Source organism: Suncus etruscus, chromosome 4 (genome assembly GCF_024139225.1).
Source record: "Suncus etruscus isolate mSunEtr1 chromosome 4, mSunEtr1.pri.cur, whole genome shotgun sequence".
Taxonomy (NCBI): domain Eukaryota; kingdom Metazoa; phylum Chordata; class Mammalia; order Eulipotyphla; family Soricidae; genus Suncus; species Suncus etruscus.
Window position 1 is genome coordinate 48,703,098 of NC_064851.1, and position 18,038 is coordinate 48,721,135.

Below are 18,038 nucleotides of genomic sequence, written 5' to 3' on the forward strand. Positions count from 1 at the left end.
AACAAATTCCTATGCAGACTGCATATATCTCATTTTGAAGTGAAGAAACAAAACGAGAACAAATATAATATGTGGTCCACGGGTTGCAGTTTAAGGACCTTGGTATAGAGCTTATAAAGTATAATTTATATATAGAAAAATTAAAATTGTTAATATATAACAAAGGGAAAAGGAATATATTTAAAATGGGGAGAGGAAACTGTTGGATAACAGTATAATATATAACAACATGCTCGGGGCCAGAGAATAGCATGGAGGTAAGGCGTTTGCTTTTCATGCAGAAGGTCATTGGTTCAAATCTCGGCATCACATATGGTCCCCCATGCCTGCCAGGAGCGATTTCTGAGCCTGGAGCCAGGAGTAACTCCTGAGCATGGCCAGGTGTGACCCCAAACCAAAAACCAAACAAACAAAAACAATTAACAATTAACATATCAAAATTATATGCATTTTATTTAAAATAAACTGCTCTGTATAAGGAAGGGCTTATAAATTATTATTTCTAGCCATTAAACATTTTTTACTATGAGAAGTAGCATTATTGTGATATTTTTTATAATAATTATTATGCTATATTGGGGTTTACTTCCTTAAATGTGGTCAAGATACATTAAAAGATTGAATTAATTTTTAAATTTTTGAGCTTATGGGAAAATACCTTGAATTTATTTTCATAAATTTTTATCATATTTATGTTATAGTTTTATTGATATCTATATTAACCAATATTCTCATTTTTATTTTAGTTTACAAAGTTTTGACACATGAAAACACTTCCTGTTTATTAAATTTAATTTTCATTAAGTTAATATCTTTAAATTACATTAAACTGGACTGCATTCATTTATTTTACTACTTTACTTTGTTTATGAATCACACCTATCAGTGCTGTGTCTGCTTCTGGCTCTGTGCTTGGGGATAACTCCTGGTGGTGCTTGGAGAGTTGTCTGTGGTTTCAGGGATCCTGCTGGGGTCAAACATATGCAAGGAAGGCCAGAAGCCTTAACTCCTGTGCTGTTTCTCTGGTTTCTTGTGTGCATTTAAAATAATAAAATGGGGCCGGGAAGGTGGCGCTAGAGGTAAGGTGTCTGCCTTGCAAGCGCTAGCATAGGACGGACTGTGGTTCGATCCCCCGGTGTCCCATATGGTCCCCCCAAGCCAGGGGCAATTTCTGAGCGCATAGCCAGGAGTAACCCCTGAGCGTCAAAGGGGTGTGGCCCAAAAACAAAAACGAACAAACAAAAAAAAAAAAAAATAATAAAATGATGAATAAAAATCAGGGCAGGATAAATAACTCAGAAAACTGGAGTACATCCCTTGAACATTAGAAGCCCCTGTTCGATTCCCAGCACTACCTGCTCTCCTAAATATCACTGGAAGCAAATCCCCCACATTCTGTGCTGGGAGTAATTCACAAACAATGTCAGGTATGGCCACAAACCCCTCTCCAAAAAGAATTTGAATCAGGGGCCGGGAAGGTGGCGCTAGAGGTAAGGTGTCTGCCTTGCAAGCGCTAGCCAAGGAAGGACCGCGGTTCCATTCCCCTGTGTCCCATATGGTCCCCCCAAGCAGGGGCGATTTCTGAGCACTTAGCCAGGAGTAACCCCTGAGCATCAAACGGGTGTGGCCAAAAAAAATAATAATAAAGAATTAGAATCAGTGAACAAGATGAAATAACACTTGGTTTCTTTCAGATTGTTTTCCCGGTGCCATTTAGTGCTTCTTTTGCCTTTATCTGGTTGTACTTTTCTTTGCTATGTGTATCATATATACACGGATAAAACTGCCTTGTTGATTCTGGAGAGAGCTAGTTCAGGAGTTAATGAACTTGCTTCACGTATGGCTGATCCATTGCTCGGTCTCTGATGCTGCTGGCTACTCAGCTGTGACTCAGGGCTGCCTGCCCCAAATTTTTGTCATGTTTAATAATGAATAAAGATCATATTTCTTCTTTTGGCTTTTGAGCTAAAACCAGGTAGTGCTTGGGGGCTATTCCTAGCTCTGTGCTCGGGTCACTGAGGTTCCAGTGGTACCAGTACATATCGTTTAGTGCTGAGCATCAAACCTGGTCTTCCTATATACAAAGCATGCCCTCAGCCGAAAGATCACATTCTTTTTCTTTTTCTTCTTTTCTTTTCTTTTCTTTTTCTTTTTTTTTTTTTTTTGAGTCACACCTGGTGGTGCTCAGGGTTACTCCTGGCTCTGTGCTCAGAAATTGCTCCTGGTAGGCTCAGGGGACCAGATGGGATGCTGGGAATCGAACTGGGATCTGTCCTGTGTTGGCTGCATGCAAGGGAAACACCCTTCTGTTGTGCTATCTCTCTGGCCCCCAAAGATCACATGCTTAACATGCTTAAAGTACTTTCATGTAGTACATATTTTATTTCACAGTTAACATTGCTTAGATAACCTATTTTTAGTGTAATAATTTTAATGCTTACTTATACCTTGAATAAAAGTAAATGGTATTTGAACACATCTCATATTTTTTGTTTTATCGATTACTGTTAACAAATGACCCAGATACTGCTCATCATATGGGCACTTGCAATCATTCACCCTACAACTGTAGTTCCAGGGATTGAACATATAAGACTGCTTGAGTCTCCCCAACTGACACAACTGGATTCACTTTAAAGCACATTTTCTCTTTTCTGTTTATTTTTCAGGGGTTGATATTTCATATATTTTCAGCATTTAGATCCGATATTCAAGAAGTTGTTCTTTTTACTCAAGGTCTTGGATATATACCTCCAGATTACTATTCAGATTTGCTTAAAAATGTGAGTCTTTTTAATTCATTGCTATTGAACTGTTCATTGTTTAATATAACATCAGCAAAAAGGGTAAATGGAAATATTTCACCCCTTCAGAAGTGATGTTTAACTTTTCCATATTTATCTCTTCTTACCTTGGGTGCACTTATGGCCAAGTAAGGAAGAAATATGAGGTGAGAGATTATGTAAAAGAATTGAAAGCCAGGAGAAGTTATTCTAAATCAACTATCCTCTGTCTTGTTATTATTCTCTCAAAGATTTTTGGAGAAAAGAACTCCTTCACCAGTATAAATACAACCTTTTACTACGATTAAGACAAATCTTTATTTAAACTACTTGAAATTTTGTTAAAGCAGATGATTAGTAGCATCTTTGTAAATAGCATATATTTACATGTTAGTTATGTTTTCTTTTCCTTTAATTTTTTTCCATATCCAAATATTTTAGTTTGCAATAATGACATAGCTCTTTGAAAAATAATTACAAGTAACCGTGGTCAGCTGGTAATAATTGTTATCGATCTCATTTTTGAAACTTTATGCAGAAATAGATTTTTTAAAAAAATAGTGAAGTATATTGGGGCTGGAGAGATAGCATGGAGGTAAGGCATTTGCAGAAGGATGGTGGTTCGAATCCCGGCATCCCATATGGTCCCCCAAGCCTGCCAGGAGCGATTTCTGAGCACAGAGCCAGGAGTAACCCCTGAGCGCTGCCGGGTGTGACCCCCCAAAAAAACAAAAACAAAAACAAAAACCAAGACAAAACAAAAAAATAGTGAACTATAAACGACAATATGGTAATTATATCCAGAGACAATAGAGATGAGGATTAGGAGGACCAGTCCATGCTAGGAAGAGTGGTGAGTACAGTTAAGAGTAGAGAACTATCCATGAATCCATAAAGTTCATAGAGGAAATCATAGGCAGAACCTTTAAGACCTAGAACTCAAAGAAGTCTTTGATGATAGGATTCCAATGATACAGACAATAGAATCAAATCTGAATAAACAGGACTACATCAAGCTACAAATTTTCTGTATAGCAAAAGAAACATGGGCTGAAACCAGAAGACAGCTAACTGGGAGAAAATATTTGCACCCAACCATCAGATAAAGGTTTGATATCTAGGATACAAAGTATTTACTAAGGTTAATCTGTCAAAACCTAAAAACCCCATCAAAAATGGGGAGAGGAAATGGACAGAAACTTCTCTGAGGAAGACCAACAGATAGATGGCCAATGTGAAAATTTGCTCATCATCACTTATCATTAGAGAAATTCAAATCAAGACAACAATGAGATATCATCTTATACCAGTGATGATGGCAAATATCAAAAATATTGGGAACAGTCTGTATTGACAGGAATATGGTGAGAAAGGAAATGTCATCCACTGCTGGTGGGAATGTAGCCTGGTCCAACGTCTATGGAAAATGGTTTAGAGAGGTCTCAGTATTCTCAAAATTGAGCTGCCCTATGACCTAGCATTCCCACTTTGGGGTATCTATCCCCAGGACAGGAAAACATTCATCAAAAAAGATATATTTCACACCACTATTCATTGCAACCCTCTGTACAGTAGCTAAGACTTGAAATCAGCCTAGATGTCCAAAAACGGATGAATGGATCATAAAGATGTAGTATGCATAAAAATGGAATACTACAAAGCTATAAAGAATGATTAAGTCATGCAATTTTGGGACCAGAGAGATAGCATGGAGGTAAGGCGTTTGCCTTTCATGCAGAAGGTCATTGGTTCGAATCCCGGCATCACATGGTCTCCCAAGCCTGCCAGGAGCGATTTCTGAGCATAGAGCCAGGAGTAACCTCTGAGCACTGCCGGTGTGATCCCAAAAAAAAAAAAAAAAAAAAAAGTCATGCAATTTTGCCACAATATGGATGGAATTAGAAGGTAGTATGTTAAATGAAGAAAGCCTGAAGAAGGATAAATACAGAATATCACTTATATGTGGTATTTAGAATAATTGCATAAAGAAATGCAGTGATTTAAATGGAATTGTTGAGAATACTTTTGGTCCCAGAGTATAGCAAGGAGAAGGAAAGAAAATGAGTGGAAGAAGAGGAAAAAATATGGAAGAATGAGGTCCAGTGGCCAAGTGGTTTTTGGTGCATTGGTGGTGTTAAAAAAGAACAGAACTAAATATCCAAGCCAAAGTCAATAACAATGGAATCAAGAGACTCAAATTTTAATAATCTAAACTTAAAATGGGCCTGTTATACTGGCAGGCTGGAGGGGGGTGTTACAGGGGAGTAGTAGTATGGGATGCCCTTGGGGAACTTTGATAGAGGGAAGTCGACACTTGTGGTGAGATTGGCCTTGATTCATTGTACGTCTGAAACCCAACTATGAAGGACTTTGTAAATCATAATGTTTTCAATAAAATTAAATTAAATTTAAAAAAAGAGAAGAGGAAAGACAAAATGTAGATAAGGGTCTATTATGACAATGGTAGTTGGAACTGATCTCTTGAAACTGATCACTCTGGACAAGAACTGGGTGCTGAAAGAGGATGAAGTGACATGAATAGTACCCTTTTATTAACAATAATGCAAAATAATGCAAACCACATTGCAAAAAAAGAGAGAAAGAGAAAGGAAGGAGAGGGAAGGGGAGAGAGAAAGAATGAGTGAAAGAGAGAGGGAAAGAATGGGAGAGAGAGAGAGAGAGAGAGAGAGAGAGAGAGAGAGAGAGAGAGAGAGAGAGAGAGAGAGAGAGAGGATAAATGCCTACTCCAGAGACAGGTAGAGGTGGGTGGGAGGGAAACTATTGACATTGGTACATTGGTGGCAGGAAAAGTACACTTGTGAAGGATGTTGTACATTCTATGACTGAAACTCAATTATGAACAAGTTTGTAACCATGTTGTTTAAATAATTGTACAAAATAAATTTAAAATAACAAACTAAATTAAGAAAGAAACAAACTAATTCTCGGTCTTTTCTTTATAGTTTTACTATTTTTGAAATTGAGATATCATAGTTTACTATTGAAGTAGCTTTCTAGTTGATTAGGTTAATTGTTAGGAAATTAATGTTCTGTTTATTTATTTGCTTGAGAATGCAAACTAGCATGCATTAAACAAAACCCAAATTATTAGTACATGTGACTTAATATTAAGTAAAACAGGAGAAGATAGATTAGAGGAGTAGGGTTGGTAGGGAATCCCAGCAGAAATTTCACTCACACAGAAAATAAAACTGATGTATTCATATGTGCAATGTGTGACAACCTCAATTGGTTTTGTTTTACAGGTGGTTTTATCATTAGAGACTGAACTCAGAGAGAATCATCTTAATGAATTTAACACTCAAGGAGGGTAGGTGTTCAAACATATATCCCTCTTAAGTTTTGAGGGGTATCAGTTTTGTTAGAAAAAATTTTTTTATAATTTGTAGAGAATTCTGGTTTATTCTAATGATCATAGTCTATGTGGGAAAATTATTTTAATGGAAGTATGTGATAAAATTCTAGTTTTATCAAACTTAGTTTTTAATCACTGTTCTTTCAGATATTAAGATAGTAAAGCATGCAGCTTTTCTTGCACACATGAAGCAATATACTACTATAGAGAACACAAAAAAGAAGTGTTCAGTTTTAGTGTATGTGTATACAATACACTAATAAATATATGAATAAATATTTATTAGATATTATCTAATAAATAATAGATATTATCTATAAATATCTATTCAGATATTTATTGAATGTCAGATATTTATTGTGCTTCTGTGAACTATTGTAAGAAATGTATTCTTCAAAATTCTGACTAGATAATTCAGATTCATATTAAAGGACAGTCACGTTATAAAATCACTCTGAAATAATTCAGTTATTTCCATTGTTGAGCATTTAATTTTTAAAAGTATTGAAGTTTAGATAATATGATTACAATAATATATATTTGTTTAGGAAGGTTTAATTTTTAAAAGTATTGAAGTTTAGATAATATGATTACAATAATATATACTTGTTTATGCATTTTGGATCATACCCATTGGTAATGGTGCTCACTTAGCTTTGTGCTCATGGACCACTCCTGGAAGTGCTCAGGGTTCATATGTGGTGCTGGGGATTAAGCCAAAGTCGACCACATGAAATAAGATGTACACTGTCTTGTTAGCGAAGTCAACTAGTGTCCTTATGTTATTTCTAGTCTGCTTCTTCCTTTCCCATGATCCCCTTGTTTCTCTGTTAATCTGGTAATCTCTGTTCTGAATTCACATTCAACACTATCTGTCCTTTGTTTTTTTAAGTTCACCATACATGAGTAAGATTTATTCAGTATTTCTTCTCATTCTAATTTTTCTTCACAGTGTGCCCACCAGTTCTATTCAAGTTGCAGCAAGCTGCAATGCTTTCTTCATTTTGTTAGAGCTGAGTTGTATTCCATCATGCATATAACTACAACTTAATTCATTTGTCTGTTATGGGACATTTGGATTATTTCCATATCCCAGTCTTTGTATTTAGTTGAGCCAAAACATATGTGTGCATCTTTTCCAGTTATACTTTTTATTCTTGAAACTCTGTGTCATATGAAAACTCTAGACTTCGTTGATTTCTTTTAGAAAATGCCAAATTATTTTATTTATTCTTAAAGTTGCAAGTATTCCATTGTGTGTGTACCGTGACTTCTTTTTTTTTTTTTCAATTTTTATTTTATTGAAGCCATTATGATCTACAGAGTCCTTCACAGTTGAATTTCAGATATATAGTGAATCAGGGCCATTCCCACCACCAGTGTCTACCTCCCTCCACCAGTGAAGCCAGAATGCATCCAATACCTTCACCCTCTGTCCTCTGGCCTGACAGTATAACAAGCTCCTCTAAGTTTAGATTGTTAAAGTGTAGGTCTCTTGATTTTATTGTCATTGACTTTGGCTTTGATTTTATTGTCATTGACTTTGGCTTGGATATTTAGTTCTGTCCTTATATTTTCTCTGAGACCACTTGGCCTCTGATCTTCAGACTTTCTTTTTTCCTTTCTTCTTAGTTTTATAGAAAAATGAAGAAATATGTGATAAAAAAAAAGTAATCCGTGTACCAAGGCTCTATGAAAAAATGTAGGAGCCCCTATTTAAAAGATAAGAAATGAAAAAAAAATACAAAGGGGGTATGCATAGCTGGGTGTTATGTGTGTGTCTGCTTTGTTTGTTTGGGTTGTGTTTTTTTGTTTTGTTTGCAAGTCCCAGCAAAAGATGAGGAAAATAGAAAGGAAAAAACCTTTGGCCTAAAAACAGGGAAACCCTGACCATGAAGCATCCAGCCATAAGACCAACTATAAGCTCTGGGCATACTAAGTTGTCTAACTCCAAGGTCTTTTTTTGTGGTCCCAGTAAAAGTTCTTCTCAGTCATTGTTGTTGCAGTCAGGTTTCTGTAGTTAGAGATTCTGGTTTCTGTACAGAGAGATCCTGTGTCAAAGTCAGGGTGAAACAGGGAACTCTACCCTGAAAGCAAGTTGTTGCTGTTACCAAGTTGTCGGATTGTCATATGAACCCACTCTGAGCAAGTTGGTCCCAGGGCAGCATTAGGGCCTTCCCTGGTAGAAGTCCGATCCTTGGTGCTGATGGAGAAAACTGTGCTGGTTCTATAGATGGGATCCAAGGTTCTGGGGTGAATGGCCAATGTCTGATCTTCTGAAACCTAAGCTATAGACTTAACCAATTATAGATTGAACCAATTACTGTCTTTTGTTTGGTTTGGTCTTGGGACACACCTAGTGGTGCTCAGGGTTTACTTCTGGAGCTACTCTCAGGGATCATTCTTGGTGGGCTCAAGGAACTACCAGGATGCTAGAGACCAAACCTGGTCAAGTCATATGTTAAGCCTCTTGTCTGCTGTACTACCTCTCAAGCCCCTGAACTAGCTACTTTTTCACTACATCCTTGTCAACACTGATAGTTTCCTTTTTTAAAAAAAAAGAATATAGGCCAATCTTAGTGGTGTTTTGATTTGTAATGTGACAATATATACCTGCTGGACTGGCCTTCTTTATATCAGATGCCCCTGTGGTCAAAAAAGCAAATAAAAAGATGTCCAGTGTTATTAATTATTAGAGAAATAAAAATTAAAGCCACTATGGATGCAGTATTTGCTCCTATAATAATGGCAATAATTTAAAGTTAATGGAATGTAAATATCAAATGTTTGGCTAGAGAGATAGCTTAGTAGACTGTACTACATGCTTTGCCCGTGGGGACCTGGGTTCAATCCCCAAGCACCTCCAGGAGTCACTCCCAACCACTGAGCCAGTAGTAGCCTCTAAGTCTCTCCAAGTGTGACCAAAAGCTAAAACCAAAAGAAAAGAAAGTAACAAATGTTGGAACAGTGAAGAGAACACAGAGGTTTGGATCCATGTTTTGCATACAGGATAAGGATAAGTCTCTTAGAGATCCTTGAAGCACTGCTGGGTGTGGTTTAAAAAATAACACTGGAAAACAAACAAAAGACACACATACACTGAAAAAAAAAGAAACCAATAGAGCAAGTGTTAGCATGTGTGGGAGAAAATATGTGGAGCTCATAGGTTATGTAACTAAAAAATGTGGCGTGCATAAACACTGGGGTTATTTGTATATTAAAAAGTTGACCTGTGGACTGGAGTGATAACGCAGCACAATGGGCATTTGCCTTGAATGCAGCCAACCCGGGTTCAATTCCTGGCATCCCATATGGTCCCCAGAGCCTGTCAAGAGTAAATTCTAAGTGCAGTTCCAGGAGTAACTCCAGCCAGAGTGCTGCCGGGTGTGGGCCCACAAAACAAAACAAAATGTTGACCTATTTACTGACCATGTGATGCAGAGTTTCACTCGAGTATTATGTTGCATGAAAACATGTATGCTTACAAATATTAAATACAAATTTTCATAGTTGCTTTATTGTAGTGACACAGTATAGTTCATATACGATATGTACAACCTATATTTTTCTTTTTCCACATTCATACTCAACCTAAAACACCCACCTAGTACGCTCACTAGTTTAAATTTTGTAAAGTAATGCTGAAACTTTGGTTAATGTACACTTTCATATAATTCTATTTATCTTAAATAATGCTGTAAAAACATTGCTACTATAGTAATTATGAGTGAAGATGAACAGTTTTTCATATGCCTGTTGCCTATCTCTTTTATATTATTTGAAGATGAGTAAGTTCAGATACTCTATTCTTTTTTGATGGGCTTGTTTGTTTGATTGTTGTTGACATTTTTGAGTGTTTCCTATATATCTTAAACATCAGCCCTGGGGCTGGAGCAATAGCACAGCAGGGAGGGCTTTTGCTTTGCTGTGACCAACCCAGGTTCGATTTCTGGCATCCCATATCGTCCCCGAGCCTTCCAGGAGTAATTTCTGAGCACAGAGCCAGGACTACCCCTGAGTGCCACCAGTTGTGGCTCAAAAACAAAAATATAAATAAAAAGCATATACGATTAGATTACACGTTACTTGCATAACGCATAATGTAGATGCCCTGTAAATGACAATCGCAGTAGTCCTTGTCTGTGCTCAGAGCATGATCATTAATTGGTGAAAGAAAAGTGGTTGCAATTCAAATATTGATTAAACCTATTGATACTCAAAATACACTGCACTTAGTATCATACAATTCTCAGACAGATAGCTGATTCATACTATATCACACAACTGTTGGAATGTGCTTCTTTGTGAACAAATCCAGATAGAGTTGCTGGGAGCTTGAGATAGGAGCTGAGATTTTCTGCAAAATGAACCTAAAAGATCTTGACATGATGGAAATGTCCTCAAGCAGAATAGAGTTGATGCTTTTCCAACTTAGTAATTTTCTGATAATTTAAATTGTACACTTAAAATAGGTACATTTTTATGGTCTTTAAAGTTGCTAAAACAGTAATATGAATCCTCAGAATGCATGTAAAACATATATAAAGACTTATCTGCATGTCAAAGATTTTTTTATTTAACCTTGAGGTATATTAAATAATTCAATCTTAATTAAATATTTTAAAATAAAAAATAAAAATCATTCAGGAGATTACAAAAGTTGGTAGAATTCAGTCTGTGTGTATGTACCAAATTCCCAAAATATGTCAAGGTTCTGATTTTTAAAAATTCAACTCAGAGTAAGCAGAAATCAAAAGAAAAAGCAAAACCCCCTAAATCATCCTATTAACAACTGGAAAAATACCACTGGCCACAGACTTAGAAGATATTTGCAGTGTATAAAAAAAATAAGTATTAGTATGTCAAAAAATAGAAATGACTCCTATAGATCATATTTAGTCAGACACTGCATTATGGAAATGACTAGGAAACAAACTGTTCATTCTTCAGAGTGGAAAACAGACTACACTAAACATTCAGAAATTCAAGAGGGACGGAGTACAATAGGTAGGGCATTTGCCTTGCATGTAGCCTACCTGGATTCAATCTCTGGCACCCCATATGGTCCCCCAAGTCCTCCAGGAATGATTCCTGAGTTCAGAACCAAAAGTAACACCAACCCCTGGGTACCGCTGGGCTGGGTGTGGGCCAAAACAAAACAAATTCTTTAGGAGAGTGTCAGTAAGATAGTGAATTGGGAAGCTCTAATCTCAGCCTGTTTCTCTCACAGTGACATTGACTTACTCACAGTGCAGGCTTAATAAGCCTAATGCAACTTCAAACAATGACGGGGCCATGAAAGTACCTGGCAAGCTCTGAAAAGAGCCGCACTGAAGTGGGTATTAGAGCTGTTTGGTGGCAGCCACTCATCCTTACCCAACACAGGCTCAAATGCCAGGGTGGCAGGGGCATGAGAGCTAGGATGGAGAGATAAGCACTGGACTGACCTGAGTTCAATTTGTGGCACCACGCCTGGAGGGACCCTTGAGAACTGCCAGATATGATCAACAAAAACGGAAAACAACAACAAACAAATACAACTTGCAGTTTCCCGTTTTGGTGAGAAAGGCAAAAGAGAATGTGTCCTGGATTGTACGTCTCTCTATCGACTACTGCCTGAGGACTGCCCTGGGGTACTTTGAGTGGCTGGGACTGCAGAGTCACAGAGATCCCAGCTACTTGTTGGGCATCAGAGAGCTGGCAGTGCTGTTGGCCCATGAAAGTACCCATGAAGGTGTTCCCTTGAAGGCTGGATAGGCAAGGAATTAATGGAATGCTCACCCAGAACTCCATCTCCTGATGATTAACTCAGTTATTCACTCCTGACAATTAACAGTCACAATTGACACTAACACACAACCACCTGCCTGGGATACAAGGAGAAAGAGCCCAGTGGTTTGCCTCAGTCCAGGAGGACCTGCAGTACCAAAGACAAACACCAGAGGGAATAAGAGACTATAAACTCCTAGAAAAGAAACTGGCCACGTTCTGTAAATGGGAAATAATTTGCAGAAGCCTAGAAAATGTGCATCCCCAGAAAAAGAATTCAAAGAATCCCAAGATTCTTTATCAGCCTGTGTGTTTAAGAAAGTCTTGTCCTAAATAAAGCTCACACATAAAGATTGGGAGGGTGACTTTTCTAAATAAAACACAGTTGAAAACAAACAAATAATATGAAAGAATAGGAGACATGATCATGATTGAAGTTAGTGTTTTCCAGAGTGACTCTGAGAGGTGGGAAATGCTCCAGCAGGGGTAGTAGTCCTGGGTACAATTGACAGGTGCATTCTGTTCGCTTAAAGAGCTAGATTTCCAATGTTTTTGAGCCTACATATGTTTGGGATCTTCTAATCTAAAAGAAACTGAGCACTGAGTCAGGTGTGGCCCCTGAGCACCATCAGGTGTGACCCAAACAGTGAAAATAAAAATAAAATATAATTCAGAATGGATATCAGGAACAAAGATAATACCCAGAATCCTACTTTAAAGAAATAGATATATGAATTAATTACTTGACACAGAATTCAAGGTGCTTGGCTTAAAGAAACTCTGCTGGTGTGGAGAAATAGCACAGTAGGTATGGTGCTTGCCTTTTATATGGCTGATCTGGGTTCAATCCCCATATTTCAGGTGGTCCCTCAAGTTAACCAGGAGTAAATCCTGGGAGTAGAGCCAGGAGTAACCTCTGAGCACCAATATTTGTGGCCTAAATAGCTCCCACCCCAAAGAAAGAAGCTCATTGCATTAGAAGAGAAATAAATAAACAAGGAAGGTGAGACATGCAAAATGAAGATATGAATAAGGAAATTAAAATTTAAGACAACCAAAAAAATTTATTTTTAAACAACCGAAGATGGGGCTGGAATAGTGATGCAAGCGGTAAGGCCTTGCCCACACTAGCCTAGACGGACCACAGTTTGATCCCCCAGCATCCCATATAGTTCCCCAAGCCAGGAGTGATTTCTGATTGCATAGCCAGGAGTAATCCCTGAGCATCACTGGGTGTGGCCAAAACAAAAAACAAACAAGCAAAAACAATAAAAAGAAAAAAATTGAATTCTGTACCTGAGGAATTTAACTGATTGGAAAATTTCACTTAGATGACTTTAGCAGATGACTTGATCATCTTCAGCAGGTGACTTGAAGACATTTTGTTTTACACTTAATTTTTTTTTTTTTTTTTTTGGCTTTTGGGTCACACCCAGCAGTGCTCAGGGGAAACTCCTGGCTCCATGCTCAGAAATTGCTCCTGGCAGGCACAGGGACCATATGGGAAGCCGGATTAGAACTGATAACCTTCTGCATGAAAGGCAAATGCCTTACCTTCTCCACAAAACTTGTGTTATGGAAATCCCAGCTCTCTCAGACAAACCTTTGCTATTTCCCAGCATGCAAGGAACTTGTGGATGCAGGCATACCATTCAGTGGTGAGAAATATGTTGATGCTATTTTTAAGCTAGAGAAGGAATTTGATCACAGATTTGCAGACTTCAAAAAGCACAGAGCCACTTTCCAAATTCTTGTGGACCCCTTTTACTTTGATGTGCAAGATGCCCCTCCTGTGCTTCAAATGGAGCTTATTGACCTGCAATGCAACTCTGATCTCAAAGCCAAGTTCAGGGAGATTAGTGGAAAAGCAGAGATGCATGGGCAATTTTTGAGAGAATTGCCCCCCAGCATCCCTGAGCTTTCCCGAGTGTTCAAGTGCACCATGTGCCATTTTGGTAGCACATATTTGTGTGAAAAGTTATTCTCTACATTGAACTTCAATAAGTCAAAGTACAGATCTACACTTAATGATGATCATCTTTTTTTTGTTTTGTTTTGTTTTTGTTTTTTGTTTTTGGGCCACACCCAGTGGTGTTCAGGGGTTACTCCTGGCTGTCTGCTCAGAAATAGCTCCTGGCATGCACGGGGGACCATATGGGACACCGGGATTCGAACCAACCACCTTTGATCCTGGATCAGCTGCTTGCAAGGCAAATACCGCTGTGCTATCTCTCTGGGCCCAAAACTTTTTTTTTTTTTTTTTTTGGTTTTTAATGATGATCATCTTTAAGCCATACTGAGGGTTTCAACTGCTTCTTCTCTAAAGCCAAATGTGGTTCAGATTTGTGAGAAGAAGCTGTCAAGTCAAGGACAGAACTAAATATCCAAGCCCTCCTCTCTTTTGTCTGTGAAAATTATTGCAAGAATGTCTTTCATTTTTCTTAAAACCCATAAATTAGTGAGACTATTCTGCATCTATCTCTCTCCCTCTGACTTATTTCACTCAGCATAATAGATTCCATGTACATCCATGTATAGGAAAATTTCATGGTTTCATCTCTCCTGACGCTGCATAATATTCCATTGTATATATGTACCACAGTTTCTTTAGCCATTCATCTGTTGAAGGGCATCTTGGTGGTTTCCAGAGTCTGGGACACTTAGTTCTGACCAGTATTGGTTCCTCTACTCTGCATGAGGTACGGGGTTGCTGTCCTGATTCCTGATGGGCCGAGGGTGTAGTGCATGAGCAGCAGCAAGAACAGTTAGGAGCACACAAGCCATGGCTTCCTCTGGGGTGGGGATGGGGGAGTGTGTTTTGTGAGTTTGTAAGACATATGTGTGAGTGTATTTCTGAGTGTGTGGATGAGGCATGAAATAATTTACTGTATATTGTTTGTTAGAACTATGCTGATGGTGTAAGAACTGGTATTGAAATAAACTTCAGAAAAGAAAATCTCTGAAAATTGTTATATATCATATTGGGGTCTTTAGGTATGGAAGATATACTAAACTGTTGCAGTTGGACATTCTGTGTTACTGGTTTTGTTTTGTTTGTTAAGCTTAAATAGCTTCTATGCTACTTTAATATCTAATTTGGTGTGCTCCTACTGGGTGTCAGTATTGAAAAATCTGGAGGTCTGGTATGGCCACTTATACAGCTATATGTTCCAAGAATTCCAGTAGAACTGAGTTAATGAGTTGACATGGTGATGACTGTGGGAATGTCTGTGGCTGCCAGGTTTCCTGAAGTACTAAGGGGCAAAGGGAGATTGCTCATACTCACTCTGAGAAGACCCAGAGTTCTCAGTCCACAAACCAGCATACCTGGAGTTTTTGTTCATCAGGTATCTTTGCAAAGATTAGTGGTTATGCGGTGATGTTGAACTGTTGTGGTGATTGTAGGGTATAGATGCAACTGCTGAGGCTTTGGTAGGGCGGGGTCTTAGCTCCATCTTCCACCAGCATCCTAGAGTTTTCACCTGTGAAGCAGGTGTACCTGTTGTGGATTTTCACAGCTTGATTTAAATTTCTTTCAAGAATAAAATGAGTCAATGGAGCTGGTCCATGAGCTGACATGTCTTTGAAGACTTTAGAAGGACTTAATCGGGCATCTTAAAGTAGCCCATATAAATATGCACTTACATGTACTTTGTGAGAATTCCAGAAACAGCTTTTGAAAGATAGAAAATAGCAAAGAGCTTATCCAATCTGAGGAAGGAATTGTTATAGGAAGGAAGGAATTGCATCTAAGTTCAGAAACCTTACAGGAATTCAGCTGTGGGGAACCATAAAGTTTGCATGTAGACATTAAAGTGACAAAAGTCAAAGAAAGACAAGAATAGCAACATCCCATAAACAAAGAAGCACTAAAAGCTATTCACAGACTTATCATCAGAAACACAAAGTTTAAAGGGAGTGGAACACAAAACAGTAAGATTTTTTTTTTTGAACTTCCAAGATGATTCAGCAAATTCTCTTTCAAAACTCAAGGAAATATTAAGACCTTCTTAGGTAAATTAAAGTTAGACTACTGTAAGTAATGTTCCAGGAAGTTTATCAGAATAAAGCAAAAAATCTGCACAAAAGTATAATGAAATATCTGGGAAAACAATCTTAGATAAATCCAGAATCTGGTAGCATCCTAATGGAAGTGCAAGATTTACTTCAACTCTGGTATAAAACTGAAAAAATAAAAGTATAAAAGTCACTATGAATCTGAATTAATGGATTCATTTTCGAAAGATTTGATCTATTATCTCAGCCTGTAGGGGAGATAGAAATTAGAACTTCTATATGCAACTGAAGGAAGTTGTTACTTATTTTAAATAGATTGTTAAAGCTACAAGATAATTTATGCCATTTCCATGGCAGCAACTGATATAGAATTTGCAGAAAAGAAAATGAGAAGACTATTAAAGGTTATACAAAATGATATACATATCTAATGACATCAAGAGTAGAAATAGAGACAAACATAACCAAAACAACTGTCAATAGTTCTCTTTCCCTTATTAAATTTTTTTAAATGTAACAGATTAAATTCCATTTAGAGACTAAAGAGTGGTTCTGGAGGAACTGTAATTTTATTAGATACTAATACTTTGAGCCAGAAGTTTACAGAACAGGGAATGATTTAGTGATTAAAATCATCACCAGGAAAATAGAACAATTATAAAAAAAAAAAAGTACCTGGGGCCAGAGCGGTGGTGCTAGACGCCTTGCAGACACCTTGCAAGTGCTAGCCTAGGATGTACTTTGGTTGGATCCCCCAGCATCTCATATGGTCCTCCCAAGCCAGGAGCGATTTCTGAGCGCATAGCCAGGAGTAACCCCTGAGCGCCAACGAATGTGGCCCAAAAACAAACAAACAAACAAAAAAACAAATCAAAAGTAACAAAAAGCAGAGTACCCAATTATTGGTAGTGATAGAATAAGTGATAAAACAGTGATAGAATAAGTGAGAAAATAAAAAGTAGCAGTTTAAGGATATTTCAGCACATTCCAGCTTCAAGGATATGTATATCAAGCAAACTGACTTTCAGTAAGGGAAGAGGAATTGAACAACATTATAGGTGATTTTGTTCTAACAGTAATACAGAATTCATCACCCAGTAAAGCAAAAATAAATTTATCTCAAGCACACACAGAATGTTTTGCAAAATACAGTATATTTCAGGCCACAAAATTCTAACATATTTAAGATTGAAATCATACTAAGGTATGATTTCACCCTAAAGTCTGAAAATGGACCTAAGTAAGAAGAAACATGCAAATGAAATAGCACATTCGAGTACAGTGAATTAAAGAGGAAATCACAAGAATATTAGAAGGTGTCTTGCTTGGATCATTCTATGCATGGTATACCAAAACTCATGAAATGTAGGAAGAGCAGTAATAGAGGGATTAATGAGACCTTATCAAGCTATAGAAGTAGAATCATAAGAGACCTTATAAAGAAATCCCTGGCAACAGCAAAGTTCTTTGAGGCATCTCTTTCCACACCCTTGTTGGCAAGGGCCACAATGAAATGGCAATTAGTTTCATTACTGACTTAGGGCATTCTAAGTTCAAATAAACCTATTAGATAAATAGTAAAAGTTCCTGCATTTTATAAAGAAATTCAGAATTTACCAGAACTCTGATGTGAGTCTTATAAAACACCTTGTTCTGTATTGACTAATGCTTATTACAAGGGTTTGGTTTGGTTTTGTTTCCCCTTTCTTCCATTGCTGTTCCTATTGGTGTTGCTAGCAGTTGTGAGGTTGTGATGGCTGCACCCCTACTTCTAGTACACAGGATACAGTGCTCACACTTGTCTATCTTCTCACATACTCATCTGTGGGTGCAGGAGTACAGTGGTGTTCACATACTCAGCTGTGTTGCATTGCACACCAGAGATCATATTCTGGCCTTGCTATATTCCACATGCTTTTTGGGGTCACATCTTCATTCACAGGACTTAAGTAGGCTCTGAATTTGTACTTGCAGGCAACTTGCACCTCTTTGAGACATTCACACCTCAACTACCACAGTCCAGTAGCTTTCCCCTTACCTCTTCCCCTAGGTCTCCTTTGTTGTTTCACAGAAGTTTAGGATTCAGCCAAACT

At 37.7% G+C, this 18,038-nt stretch overlaps 1 protein-coding gene across 1 annotated transcript in view; it reads left to right on the forward strand.

The window, feature by feature from the left end:
• The window catches only part of FANCC (FA complementation group C), a 126,036-nt gene that overhangs the window by 57,778 nt on the left and 50,220 nt on the right, over window positions 1-18,038 (forward strand). Inside the window, exons 4-5 of the mRNA XM_049772236.1 lie at window positions 2,670-2,783; window positions 6,050-6,114. Of these exons, the coding sequence (XP_049628193.1) occupies window positions 2,670-2,783; window positions 6,050-6,114 (179 nt within the window). The remainder of the gene's footprint in view (window positions 1-2,669; window positions 2,784-6,049; window positions 6,115-18,038) is intronic.